Source organism: Microcaecilia unicolor, chromosome 2 (assembly GCF_901765095.1).
Source record: "Microcaecilia unicolor chromosome 2, aMicUni1.1, whole genome shotgun sequence".
NCBI classification, from domain to species: Eukaryota; Metazoa; Chordata; class Amphibia; order Gymnophiona; family Siphonopidae; genus Microcaecilia; species Microcaecilia unicolor.
In genome coordinates, this window is record NC_044032.1 from 131354246 (window position 1) to 131366341 (window position 12096).

The following is a 12096-nucleotide window of genomic DNA, read 5'->3' on the forward strand; positions in this document are numbered from 1 at the left end:
ACACTCTTCAATATTATGATGATTTCACTGGCCAAGACCTTAAGTAAGTTAGGACTTAACCCGCATATTTATGCTGATGATGTTACAATTTATATTCCCTTCAGAAATGATTTGTCTGAGATCTCTAGTGAAATCAACCGCTGTCTTAATACGATGTACTTTTGGGCAACTTCTTTCTGACTAAAACTGAATGCTGACAAAACACACTGTCTTATATTATCATCTCAACACAACAAGTACAAACCTTCAACCTTAATCACCCCAACCCTTAACCTCCCCATCTTAGAAAGCCTCAAAATTTTAGGAGTCACCCTTGACTGCTCCCTTTCACTCGAAAAACACGTAAACGCCACCACAAAGAAGATGTTCTTCTCACTGTGGAAACTAAAATGAATAAAATCTTTTTTCCCTAAAGAGGTCTTTCGTAACCTCATACAGTGCGTCATTCTATGCCATCTGGATTATTGTAACAAAGTTTACACTGGATGTAAAGAGCAACTAATTAAGAAACTGCAGACGGCCCAAAATACAGCAGCCAGATTAATTTATGGAAAGTCAAAGTTTGAAAGTGCCGCGCGCCTTCAAGAGAAACTGCATTGGCTTCCTGTCAAAGATTGAATCACCTTTAAAATCTGTTCTCTACTTCACAAAATACTATATGGCGAAGTTCCTGGCTACATGATTGATCTCATCATCCTACCTCCCAGGAATACATTTAGACTTCATTATTCAAACTGCAACGGCACAAAGTACAAATCCACTTATGTTACATCCTTCTCCTTCATCAGCACTCAGCTTTGGAACTCTTTGCCAAAAACCATGAAAACCATCACCAACCACCTAGCCTTCAGGAAATCACTAAAGACCATGTTATTTGGAAACGCTTATCCCACGGTCTCTGCATGTGTCTTCACTGTTGGATGCGCATCAATCTAGAGACAATTTTGGACACATTCCCCTTCCCACCTCTCTCCTGGTTTCCCTACTCCTTCCGTCCCTTCCTCCCCATTATCTCTTGTGTAGGTTTTTCTGCTGTATTAGCTTCATTTCACTGCACTGGCGTCTGCCTCTGTGGTGCGCTGTAAGCCACATTGAGCCTGACACTGTTGGGAAACTGTGGGGTACAAATGAGATAATAAATAAATAAATAAAATGCAAAAGACTGGACAGCACCCCTCTCTCTGCTGGACTGCTGTCTCCATCTTAGTGTTTTTGAGTTTTTCAATAATTTAAAACTTGCTACAGTATTAAGGATAGTAGCCTAATATAAAAATGTTTTTTAGTTTATATAGTATATTGTATGATTTATTTAGTGCTTCCTTCTTAGATGTTAATGAAATGTATTTAAAACTCTGTAAGACAGGGGCATATCCAGACCTTGGCGGGAAGGGGATCCAGAGCCCGAGGTAGGGGGGCACAGTTTAGCCCGCCTCCCCCAGCTGCTGCCCCCCCAGACCCCCTGCTACTTTCGACCCTCCCCCGCCTGGTACCTTTGCAGGCGGGGGTCCACAACCCCCGCCAGCTGAAGTCGTCTTCAGCGCCGGTCTCCAGCGCCTTCGCTGATCTGTTTCTGTGAGTTCTGACTCCTGACGTCCTGCATACTTTACAGTGCGTCAGGAGTCAGGACTCACAGAAACAGATTAGCTAAGGCGCCAGAGACTGGTGCTGAAGAAGACTTCGGCTGGCAGAGGTTGGGGACCCCCGCCAGCAAAGGTACCAGGCAGCAGCGGCGGGGGAGAGTTGGCGGCGGGAGGGGGATCAAAACTGACGGGGGGGGGGTGTTTGGGGGGTCAAAAGTAGAGGGGGCCAGGGCTAAATCTGTGGGGGCCCATGCCCCCGTGGCCCTACCTAGCTATGCCCCTGCTGTAAGAGCACTCCTTGCTTGTTACCCTAATTACAATAGCTGACTATAAATGAAGAGTTGTCCTAGGGGTGGGCAGGTGGGAAGACTAAACTAATGCCTGCTAGAGTCTATCTGTTAATGCTGTGGTACAAAGTTTTTAAAACTAAAGGGAAAAGACTATGGAGATTAGTTGATAAAATTTGTTTTTTTATATTGCCTATCACTAACCTACAATTCCTCCTTTAAACCCCAATCTTTAAGTTCCCAAAGCACAAAGCAAAATAGTGTTCACTTACCAGAGAAATGTCTTCTCTCAGAACTTCTCAGAAAAAAAGTTCAGTGGGACCTTTCCTCTTTATATAGTTTTGAATCTAAGGGGCCTTTTCTAAACAGGCTCTTTGAAGCTAACTCAGCAACCTATGCAAATATTCTACTTCCCCACACCTTAGTTAGCGCCTAATTGAGGTCACTGAACGTGCTACCTCTCCAGCAGCCAAAAACCAGAAAATAACTGACTTTTAGAACAAGAGTTTTTGGCTGCTAAGTTTCTAGCTCTAGAAAAGTTTAAAACTATGGGAAAAATGCCTATTTGTAGAGAAAATTTAAGGGTTGTACACTATCAGGGGCATTTTCGAAAGAGAAGGGCGCCCATCTTCTGACACAAATTGGGAGATGGGCGTCCTTCTCTCAGGGTCACCCAAATCGGCATAATTGAAAGCCGATTTTGGGCGCCCTCAACTGCAGTCTGTCGCAAGGATGACCAAAGTTCACGGGGGCATGTCAGAGGTGTAGCGAAGGCGGGACTGGGGCGTGCTTAAGAGATGGGCGTCCTCGGCTGATAATGGAAAAAAGAAGGGCGTCCATGACGAGCATTTGGTCGAATTTATTTGGTCCATTTTTTTTTCAGGACCAAGCTTCAAAAAGGTGCCCAAACTGACCAGATGACCACCGGAGGGAATCGGGGATGACCTCCCCTTACTCCCCCAGTGGTCATAAACCCCCTCCCACCCTAAAAAGAAAACTTAAAAAAAAATTATCCGGCTTCTATGCCAGCCTCAAATGTCATACCCAGCTCCAAGACAGCAGTATGCAGGTCCCTGGAGCAGTTTTAGTGGGTGCAGTGCCCATCCCCCAGGCCCATCCCCCCCTACCTGTTACACTTGTGCTGGTAAATGTGAGCCCTTCAAAACCCACCTGAAACCCACTGTACCCACATGTAGGTGCCCCCTTCACCTCTTAGGGCTATGGTAGTGGTGTACAGTTGTAGGGAGTGGGTTGGGGGGGGGGGTTGGGGGCTCAGCACCGAAGGTAAGGGAGCTATGCACCTGGGAGCAGTTTGTGAAGTCCATTGAAGTGCCCCCTAGGGTGCCCGGTTGGTGTCCTGGCATGTGAGGGGGACCAGTGCACTACGAATGCTGGCTTCTCCCCCGGCCAAATGGCTTGGATTTGGTCGTTTTTGAGATGGCCGTCCTCGATTTCCATTATGGTCGAAAACCGGGGATGACCATCTCAACATTTAGGTCGACCATCTCTAAGGTCGACCTAAATGTTGAGATTTGGGCGTCCCTGATTTGAAAGCACAAAACCCCTCCGTGAAAAACTACACTGGCTCCCAATCAAAGAATGTTCCACCCTGGTTCACAAAATCGTCTACGGAGAAGCCCCGAGTTACATGACAGACTTGATCGACTTACCAATTAGAAATACATCCGAATCAACACAATCCTATCAAAATGATAAATAGTAGTAGTAGTAGTAGTAAATCTGCACTACCCAAGCTGCAAAGGACTTAAATACAAAACAACTTACGCATCTAGTTTTTCCTACATAAGCACACAACTGTGGAACGCACTACCGAACGCACTACCGAAAGCCTTGAAAACGACGTATGACCACCTAAACTTCCGGAAATCACTAAAAACTAACCTGTTTAAAAAGGCATACCCCACAGATCCAACTTAAATGCCTAATCTCTGCAACACAACCAAACTACAGCACGTAATGGACATAACACAACTCTTACGTTCTCTGATTCCCTAATGTGGCTGTGCCACATGAACTTGATCTTACCACAACATCACCCTGTATTTGTTCACGCTGGAGCCTCCGGTACTATGTAAACCACATTGAGCTTACAAATGGGTGGGAAAATATGGGATACAAATGTAACAAATAAATAAATAAAAAATATTATCGAAACGAAAGATGGACGCCCATCTTGCTTCGATAATAAGGGGTTCCCTGCCCCTTCGCCGGGATGTCCTTAGAGATGGGCGCCCTTAGAGATAGTCATCCCCATTTGATTATGCCCCTCTATGGCAACTAGTTAATAATGCTTGCTCTTCTCTCTCTCTCTCTTTATTCCCCCCTTAATACTAAACTAGGTCCTGCTTGCTTTTCCCTCCCTCCCTCTATTTTTATTCCCCCTTAATACTAAACTAGATCCTGCAGTGCCTGCTAGAGTCTATCTGTTAATGCTGTGGTACAAAGTTTTTAAAACTTCTCATGAGATAAATTTGCATACCATGGAGGTACGGCATGAAAATCTATCTTATGCATAATCATTGTGGGTATCCAGAAAACCTGAATGGTTAGGTGTGCCCTGAGGACTGGGTTGAGAACCCCTGTAGTAGAGTAAGTTCTTTTCTTGACAGTATCTCTTGTAACAGTAACATTTATCTAAACTAGAATTATGGGGAGAAGGCCAAGATAATTTTATCAAATTATTCTAGTTATCTTTCTTAGGACCTACCTACTTTTACTCCCAGTTATTTGCTATCCTAGTCAGGTCTCCAGACTTTGTTCATCCTGCACCCCAACCTTGTACTTCCATATTTTAGTTGTTAACAGGCTGGGTTATGGTAAGGAGAACTGAAGCAGAGCCTGTCAATATTTTGATAACCCCACTTTTCTTCTTCTCCCCATCCCACTGGAATCTTTAAGATTGGTCAGACACCGCAGTGACCTCCTTTGAAAGAGGGCAAGTCTCAGCTGCATCTTATGCTGCATTAATTTAATTATTAACTTATATTCCACTTTTTCAATTTGACAGAATGTGCAAGGCAAGTTACATCACTACTAAATAACACACAAACTGTTAAGCTGATATCACAAGAAACACATTATGCTACCTGGACACTCTTTGCTTGGAACCATAAGTTTGGGTGGTCAGGTCTGTGGATAAGTAATGAATCCAGGCTTCCTGGTTTGAAGCATGCAGTGTTACCTATGAGATTTGGGCAGTTCTATCAAACATAAGGTCATACATCATTACATATGAATGAACCTGTGTAAGTTATACATGCAACCCAGTTATCTGTTATTGGATGACAGAAGAGAAGGAAGGGGATTTTGGATTTTAGCTCATGTTTTTTTCAGTAGCTCAAGATGTTCAGGTACATATTCATTCTCACAGTCTCGGTAATTGAGATCAATAGCTACAAGTAATTAGATTGTAAGTAGGTTACATATGCCCTTTGGTCAAAGCTATTGCTGTGCACTGTTACTAATTAAATAAAAATCCACTCTTCTGGCTACCTATTCCATCCTTTGGATGAAAGCAGCAGTTTATTATGCCTCTGTGTACTGCTTTACAGCACTCAAGGGGTCTTTTACTAAGCTGTGGTAGTGTTTTTAGCTCACGTTAGAAATCAGGTGGCGGTAAACGCCAAGATGCCCATAGGAATATAATGGGTGTCTCAGAATTTACCGCCAGCTGATTTCTACTGCGAGCTAAAAACGCTACCGCAGCTTTGTAAAAGACCCCCTTAGTCATTAAAATCTGCAGCCTCTTTATGTTTAGCGCTGTCATTGTTCCATAATGATACGGAGTTAACTAAAAGGATTTCTTTTATGGAAGGAAGATAGAACAAACAATATTACTGTTTTCTGAATCATAGAATGGTATTTAATTCTTAACTTCCATCTTCCCACACATATTAACTGTCAATAATATATAGAACACAACACCCTGCTGGAAAGATTTTGCAATCCAGTTTACTGACTAGAAGAGCCCCACAAACTCAACTTTATTTATCTTGTCTTCTAACAAGGAAGGTCATAATCATTCCAGATTGCAGAAGACAACTTTAATCAATGAGTACAATCTTTAAACATGTTGGGCTATTAAAAATATGAAAAACAAAGTTTACAAATGACCTACATTTATGAAATATATACTTAAGATTTCATTAAAAAAAAAAAAAGAGAGCACAGAAAACCCTGATGTGATTCTATAAGGTCTGCTAGCTACACTTTTGCATAAATCTCTCTCCTTTCCTACCATTATTAATCTCAAAGGCCAGTAATTGAAACAGAAGAAAACAAGTTATATCCATATGCCAGAAAGTGCATGTGTGGGAGATAGATATAAAGAGGAACCATAAGTTACACATTTACAATCAAATGAGTAGGCAGAAAAACTCAGCCAGAAAGAATAGGAAGTCACAAAAAAAAAACCCATACTGAAATAAGGAACAAATGTTGAGCCATCGCTCAAGATTTTGGGTTTCCCTACAAGATGCTTTAGATGAATTATCTAATAATTTTTCACTCCTCTCCCTCCCCAGCCAATCTGCAACCACATTAAAGCATTAATAGGATTCATACGCAGGAAATGAAAATGCTGACATGGTTCATCATCTCTGCTTATTAACATGCTGGTAGCATAACATACACACAATTGAGTTTCTGCTTTATAGGGCAATGGTAAATATACATATACTAACACTACCCCATTCCCTGCAGTCTCACAGTCAATTTACCAGACCACGAAACGTATGTATACGACAAACATTTATGCTCCCTGTTTCACTTCCAAACCATGTTAATCAGCCTTTACCTCACAGGCATGCTGCAGGGATAGGGGTCCATTCTGGTGAACCTCTTTTTCTATTCCACTACTTGATTCCCTATTTGTCTTCCTGTACCTTGAGATCCTCTCAACAAAACCTACTGGCCATTCCCTTTCTCTAGGAGTATCTGTTTAAATACAATTTGCCATTCTATATTCACCTTCACAGCCCCTTCCCTCTAGAATAACTTCCTATCATACTTTAGATTAAAACCTACTTTTCAAAAATTTAAGACTGGTCTCAAATCTTTTATCTTTACGAAAGCTTTCAATTCCTAAAATGTATTTTTAGAGGCTTAGAACATAAGAATAGCCATACTGGGTCAGACTAATGGTCCATCTAACCCAGTATCCTGTTTGGGTGGGTAGCAGGGTAGCTTGGGTGGGTAGCAGGGTGGATTGGGGTCCTGGGACATATAACAGCAGGGTTATTTTTTTCTCCTATCTTTCCTATCGTAAATTTTTCTTTTGATTTTGAATTTTGTGTATTTTAAGCTGTTGTGTATTTTATTTACTTGAGTTTAGTTTTCTAAGAGGCAGTATATCAAATCAACATGAAACAAAGCACAGCTCTGCTATATCCATGGTTGTAGTTCATATTCGTTGAGGAATGCAGCGGGAACTTATTTATTCTATCAAAATTAATTGCTGTTTGTCAAGACTTCATTAGACATCAATATAGAATCCACCTGACAGAGCCATTAATTTCTCTAGTATGGCTTCAATAATAGCAGAATCTAGCTCATTTGAGTGGAAACTCATTGGAGCAGCAAGGTTTCACTTTTTTTTTTTTTAATCATTTTTGTTAGAGTGGAACAAAAGTCACAACTCCAAACATGTGACTTTTGTTCCACTCCAAAAAAAATGATTTTCAAAAAAAAAGTGAAGCCTTACTGCTCCAATGAGTTTCCACTCAAATGAGCTGGATTCTGCTATCATATGAAGTTTTCTTCATCGGGCGGTACTTCTGGCTAAAATATCGGTTCTCTTGGCTTGGATTTCCTCCCATCATCCAGATCACCAAGTTTGATACATTCAGATGATCTACTGAAACGATTGGAGGAGGTGCAAGGCTTCAGTTCTTCCAAAGACCGGAAATTTCAACAATTCTTTGAACCTTTTTGGTCTACGCTTCCTACACAAGTTAGAAGCAGGCTTCTCAACTTTTAAAGTGACTGAACTGTCAGTACAGGCTCTGATCTCCTGGGTTGGGAGGGAGGGTGGGCTTTTCATTTTATTACAGTTTGAGTGGTGGAACATTTCATGTTTGGAGCTGAACTTGATGATCTGGAGGATGGGAGGAAATCCAAGCCAAGAGAACCGATTTTTTAGCCAGAGGTACTGCCCGATGAAGAAAACTTAATAGGCCGCAGGGTACAGGGTGGTCAAGGTGATATTTGCCAAAGGGTAGTTATGGGTCCATATGCAATTTACATAAACACAAGGCAGAAATTCAGTCAAGTAGCTGCTTCCAAAACAGAGACTATAGGGCATGTTCAAAACAAGTGTCCCAAGGAAGCCCCTGCAGTTGAACATTTAGGGCAACAATCCGTAGAAGCAAAGCCAGCAAGGCGAGCCTTCCTAGAAGAAACATATAGTTGCAAAACAAATTTATATTGCAGCTCCCAATGCAATACATGTTCAGTTGTTTTCTGGATTCCCAGAACAAAGTCCCAGAGCATGTCACAGGAAATAGCACCCAGTCCTGGCAGATCCCGGGACCAAGCCAGTGCAATGGTATTGTAATTTGTAATTTATCTCCTCCGCTGTGTCTTTAAGATATGTATGATGAATGAGAGAGGCACTTTGTTCTGAGTCGACATTGTATAAGCGGTGGATAATGCATCTTGGACATAGTCAGTAAGATCCTGCCAGGGAAGACTAGACAAATAATGACACAACTGTGCATATCCAAATACATCACAATCCAACAATTGAAATTCACATTTAAGATCCTCCAAAGGTTTGATCGCGCTCTCCTCTGTTAACACTTGGAAGTTAAAATCATAGGCTCTTAGATCTCCAACGGGTAAAAGTAGCATTGTCCAACCCTGACAGGAAGTCCGCATTACTTTGAATAGCCAAGTAAGGGTAACAGTGGTAGAAAACCAATGATGACGACACAACCACTGCCACACAGCCCTTCCTATTCTGCAGCAGTAAATTATTCCACAGAGGAGCCTGAACTAGCTGCCCACAAGAATGGAGATAGCTGCTAATATGCACGGGATGCAGCAAACCAAGCTCAAGCTCAGCAGCTGTGAAACAGTGTGTCCCCTGAAAAGAGTCATTGATATGTCTCATCTCACTTGCACTAGACAAGTATCTGATGTTAAGCAACCCTAGTCTACCCTGTGGCATAGGAGTCTGCTGAACAGAAATAGGCAAACATGCCTTCTTGCCCAGCCATAAATATTTCTACAGGCTCCTATGCAATGACTTCATTTCGTCTAGACAGGTAGAGAGGTAATATTTGAAAACATATAGTATACACGGGACAAGATCATATTAAACAAATGTATGTGACCCAACAAGGATAAGGGATAAGCCCTCCAAAGTAACAGCCTAGAATACACGTCCTTAAATAAAGGCAGTATATTAATACCATATAGTGCAATGAGATCAGCAGGTATCCACATACTCAGATACTTCAATTTCTCATTCGCCCTGGAGGAGGAAAGGCTAAAGAGCTTAGGGCTCTTCAACTTGGCGAAGAGTCAGCTGAGGAGGAATATGACACAGGTCTATAAAATTCTGAGTGGAGTGGAATGAAAAATGGTACTCGATATTTACTTTTTCAAAAATTTCCAATTACATAGTAATACTTTTAAAACAAACTGGAGAAAATATTTTTTCATTCAATGCATAATTTGCTCTGGAGCTCATCGCCGGAGGATGAGATAAAAGCAGTTAGCACAGCTGGGTTTCAAAAAGGGTTGCATAAGTTCCTAGAGATAAAGCCCATATTGTTATTAAGGTAGCATGGAATCTTGCTACTTCTTGGGATTCTGCCAGGTACTTGTGACCTGGCTTGACCACTGCTTGAGGCAGGATGCTAGGTTACATGGATCTTAGGTCTGACCCAGTATAGCAATACTTATATTCTCACTCCTAAGCCAGGGTATGTGGAATATGATTGAGGTCTCTTAAATTACAGCTTATGTTTGCTGTCGTACTTGCATTGTGCCAAAGACAGCTTCTTTTTGGAGTCCATAGAATGTAATATGTATAGGACATCTATCAAGGTGTGCCTAAAAAATTATTTTAATCAGGTCTGTGGCCCCCAATATGATGGGAATTATTTCTGTATCGTTATGCCACATTTTCTTAGTCTCTGAATGCAATGCTTGGTATCTGAGGAGAATCTTATAAACTAAATATAAAGACATTCAAGACTAAATGTCCATGCTTCTCCATGTCCCACGAAAGCAGCAATTTTACATGTGGGAAAAATCATGTAAAATCATTGCTCCTCATAGCACCCTTTCCCCTCATACTCTGATTCCCACCAAAACAGCAGCAACCCCTACCACCATCAATCCCCTCCAGTGGTACCCCCTGGACAATAGAAATCCACTCCCCAATAGTGCCCTTGATTATCCACATTCAATAATCCCCCCCCCTCAAACATTAAAACCCCCATGGTGCTCCCTGGATCATCTCCAGCGCCCTTCAATGGTGCCCCTACTCATAGTCCCCCAGAGATCGTATCATTTTCACCCAAGGGCCTCCCCCCAGCAGAGCTCCACCATGTGATCCCAGATCCAGTTCTTCCAGGGGTCCATGGTGATGTAGTGGGAACAGAAGTGAAACCCAGTCCCTCCTGTGGTGCCAAGTTCAAAATGGTGTCAGTGACCCCTAGCAGCAGCCTCACAGTACTATCTCAGTACTATGGGTGAAGTAGCCAAATAAGGGCACTTCTGGGACATCTTTATTTTCATGTCTGTTCACCAGAGTGGAAAAAAAAAAGCGGCCGAGAGGACTGTTGCATTTGAGAAGAATTCTTAGACTACTTCTGAGTTCTGGGAGGGCTGCTCTGAACCATCACCACCAAATAACATCACATACTCGGTATGCCTAATTCACTTGTGCTTGTCAATGTAGAATATCAGAACCAAAAAATGGCTCATTCCAAATCAGTTGAATTATATAATTTTTTTTCATGAACAGTCATGCCTACTCTTAAAAAGAAAAGCCAAGGGGAACAAAGAAAATACTCAAGTCAATATTCAAATGCCGTGATTGGCACTGAAGTATTTTAAGGGCAATTCTGTAACTGGGTGCACGCAGTCACATGTGCCTAATTTACCATTCTTTCTGATAATAGCATCCTGGGTAGTAAACCTTGGCCGCTAATCACTGTGTACAAATAACACTAACTTCCTAATTCAGTAGCTAATAGGTACAGACAAAACAGTAATAACTCCAAGAACGGTATAGATTGAAGAACAGAGCTTGATGTTTCCATGTAAGTACACCCAAAGTCATCCAATCTAAGCAAATGCACAGTATATTGTTAGAGTTTCATACTTACTCTGGAAGTAGGCTGTAAGTATCTCTATTAATTTCTGGCAAAAACGTATCACATTCAAACTCCTGCAAGATTCTGGTCACAAAGAGTCTCTGATGAACTGGTTTCTCCATTAGTTCCTGTGAGACAAAAATGAAAAACATTTTGTACATCAATCCAATTATTTAGGAGTTACTCTTATTTTAACCATGTTGGAGAATAAATCCTGTACTTAATGCCATATAGCAGCCAATGATTATGAGGTACAAATAATTAGGAAATGTACATTTTTGTTGATCATATTTCCAGTTATATATTGCTGAATCCTTGGGTTATCTTTAATGAGAAAGCTCAAATTGCTTGACGTACGTATTTGTTTTTGGTCACAAGGGTAATTCTATACATTGCACCTATTTTTAGGTGCCAATAACGCATGTAAATGACCACAGTATGCACACATACGAGTGCAAGTGCCAATATTCTGGTTTCACACTGTTCTATAAATTGGCACCAAAGTGCAATAGCATGTAGTTCAAAGGTGGGTGTACACATGGGTGAAGTGTGGACAAAGCGTGGGCAGGGCACACACTTACCTGTGTAAATGTAACTCTAAAGCTGCTATACGCAATTGTGCCTAAAATATACAAGTATATTTGCCCCGCTATACAAGTATTCTATGAAAAAGAGTTGATATATACTTTTCTTTATAGAATAGGCTCAAAATAGGCATATTATTATAGAAATACCCCCAAAAGAATAATTTTATACAAGGCACCTAGGTGCAAAGTGGAGGAGTGGCCTAGTGGTTAGGGTGGTGGACTTTGGTCCTGGGGAACTGAGGAACTGAGTTCGATTCCCGGCACAGGCAGCTCCTTGTGACTCTGGGCAAGT

General features: G+C 41.6%; 1 protein-coding gene across 3 annotated transcripts in view; it reads right to left on the reverse strand.

Annotated features, from left to right (window-relative positions):
- DHFR (dihydrofolate reductase) overlaps positions 1 to 12096 on the reverse strand; it is a 121727-nt gene that overhangs the window by 12656 nt on the left and 96975 nt on the right. For 2 of the 3 annotated variants that reach the window (XM_030192309.1, XM_030192310.1), the window contains one exon: positions 11230 to 11345. In XM_030192309.1, coding sequence (XP_030048169.1) covers positions 11230 to 11345 — 116 coding nt within the window. Of the gene's footprint in view, positions 1 to 11225; positions 11346 to 12096 lie in introns of those variants that run through there. The other variant, XM_030192311.1, reaches the window with a different exon arrangement.